The 2341-nt window shown below is 54.3% G+C and overlaps 1 protein-coding gene across 1 annotated transcript in view; it reads right to left on the reverse strand.

Annotated features, from left to right (window-relative positions):
- The window catches only part of ACA1_398450 (uncharacterized protein), a gene marked incomplete at both ends in the record, with an annotated part of 2452 nt that extends 1319 nt beyond the window's left edge, over positions 1-1133 (reverse strand). Inside the window, 4 exons of the mRNA XM_004351624.1 lie at positions 18-187; positions 273-455; positions 716-789; positions 1094-1133. Of these exons, the coding sequence (XP_004351676.1) occupies positions 18-187; positions 273-455; positions 716-789; positions 1094-1133 (467 nt within the window). The remainder of the gene's footprint in view (positions 1-17; positions 188-272; positions 456-715; positions 790-1093) is intronic.
- Between the last annotated feature and the right edge of the window lie 1208 nt (positions 1134-2341).

Consider the following 2341-nt stretch of genomic DNA (forward strand, 5'->3'; position numbering starts at 1 on the left):
CGATGAGCATGAAGAACAGTCTGCTCGCGGTGCTCTCGCTTCGCTGGCTCTCGCGGAAGATGAAGGTGAACAGGATGTCCATCAGCGCGTCGAGCTTGGTGCCCATGTCCGCCGCGTCGGTTATCTCCATGTCGAACTGAATCTCGTCTTCGTCCTCCTCGTCAAGCGACTCAATCTTGATCTCCACCTGTTGTAGACCATAAAGCGTAAGTCTTCACGTGAGACACACGTGGCAACACGAAAAGAAAAGAGAGGGAGAAAGAGAGCCGTACATCGATTTGGAGGATGTTTTTGATGGCGAGGGCGAGAATGGAGGACTTGAGCGCCTCGCAGTAGGAGGCCACCTGGAGGATGTTGGAGAGGTAGCACCGGTGGGTCTCGACGTCGAGACGCTTGTGCGGGAAGTTGTGCTCCAGGATGTCCAGCAACACCGACGTGCTGCTCGGCACCAGGTCCTGTCACCGTTGTAAAAGAAGAAGAAGAAGAAGACATGAAGGTGAGCGCAGGCCTTCTTCGGGAAAGAGGAAACAGTGTGGAAAGAGAGCAGAATGGAAGAGACACGATCACGAGCTGATCAGACGTTCATCTGAGAAATCTTTCACAACACCAACATGTTGTTTGGTGTTCGATATAAAGTGCATAATGCTGTCATCACTGGCGGTGATCGCGTGTGGATAGAAGAGAGAGAGAGAGGTGGGAGGTGAAGAAAGCGTACCAGGATGAGGGCGATGGTCTGGTGGAGGTGCTTAGCGATTTGCTCGGTGGCGAGTAGGTCGTACTTCTCGCCTTCTGTAAAAGCGAGAACAAAAGAAGGTGGAAGTGAAGAGGTGGTTAGTCACTCGAGGTGAGGAGAGGTCGGTGAAGGGGGAAAGAAGGGAGGTAAAGATGATGATCGCGGTGTTCGAACTCGCCGACCTCAACGCGCCCTACCCAGCTGCCGATGTTTGTTTCTATCTTTCTGAGAGGAGGTCCTCCACTCCAACAAATGAAGAGACCAACACACCAAAAACTCGACCAGCGAGCGGTGATGATTCTGCGTGAACGCTCACGAGTGGTATCTCTTCAAGAGAGAGTGCCGCCTGAACGAACGAACGAACGCTTCGACGCGTTGGTGTTCCCGAGTCGTCGCACATAGACGTGGATGGGGGAGCGCGCAAAGTGGTGGGTGGTGGTGGTTCGAAGGTTGGGCTGCCATCGCTGCGGGCGAGCGGACGACGTCGCCGTCTTCTTCTCCCTCCGCTCCTCAACTCCCCCGACAGTTGCAGCCGCTGGTGGCTGACCGAAGGAGGAGGCCAAGAACGGAGAGTCGAAGGGACGTCGGCGTCGTGCAGCGCCCCGAGCCGATCGAGTGTTTATTCCGCGCGCAAAGCTGAACGTATCACCGTTCAAGGCTTTTGGCTGCGGCGAGAAATGCACCCATCCAAGGGTCGGGACGCCGCGTCATCGCGCACCGCACCACTGGTCAAGGTGGTGCATAGCGCTCAGACTCGACGTCACCGGCCGATGGCGGTGATATGTATACAGGCCATGCAGATATGAATTCAGCGGGGAGGTTTCGCTTCGCGCTACTAACTCACGGCCGCCTTTCGCGCAGATCGGAGGTGGTGTCCTCGAGTGAGACCTTCACCCCACTTGTATGATGTGGTTGTGTCCATCCAGCCATCCAGTCATTGTCTCTCACACGTTGCGCAGGAGGACCCTTGCGACAAGTGCGGTGCGACTAAGTGTGTAGTAGTCGTAGAGCAGTGTAACGAGATAATCCCCCAGGGAGAGAGCTAACTGTTCATGCACGCGCGTACGGGGGAGGAAGAAAACGATATAAAATGGGAACGCCCACCCAATCCCCCGCTACTCGTAACAGTCCACACATCCCTCTCACCCTGTTCGCCTTGCGACGACCAGACGGCCGAGAGAGCTGTGCAAAGAGCTACTTCACCGCAGCAAGATCACTTTGGACAGACTTGAAATACTATGACAAGTTCGAGCGAGAAGAGCGGAGGAGGTAGAAGGAAGATGAAAAGAAATAAAATGATAATAAATAAATAATAAAAAGAGAAGTAGTGCGTACCGAGGGAGTTGTGGCTCCTGCGCGGTAGGAAGTTGCGCGCGATGGATTGGAACGTAGGGGCGAGATGGCACACATCCGATGAAATCAAGTTGAGTAGAAGATTGGCATAGGCCGATACGATTTCCTGTACAGAAGAGTAGGCGCTTAGTGCTCGGCGCAAACGCTCGGGAAGAGCTCAAGTGGTGGTGATGGTGCCATACCTTGTCAGCAGCCCAATCGAATGCATGCAAGACATTGAGTAGTGCCTCGCAGTTTGGTGTCTTTATGAGGGAT

The sequence above is a fragment of the Acanthamoeba castellanii genome (genome assembly GCF_000313135.1).
Source record: "Acanthamoeba castellanii str. Neff unplaced genomic scaffold scf7180000084759, whole genome shotgun sequence".
Classification (NCBI taxonomy): domain Eukaryota; phylum Discosea; order Longamoebia; family Acanthamoebidae; genus Acanthamoeba; species Acanthamoeba castellanii.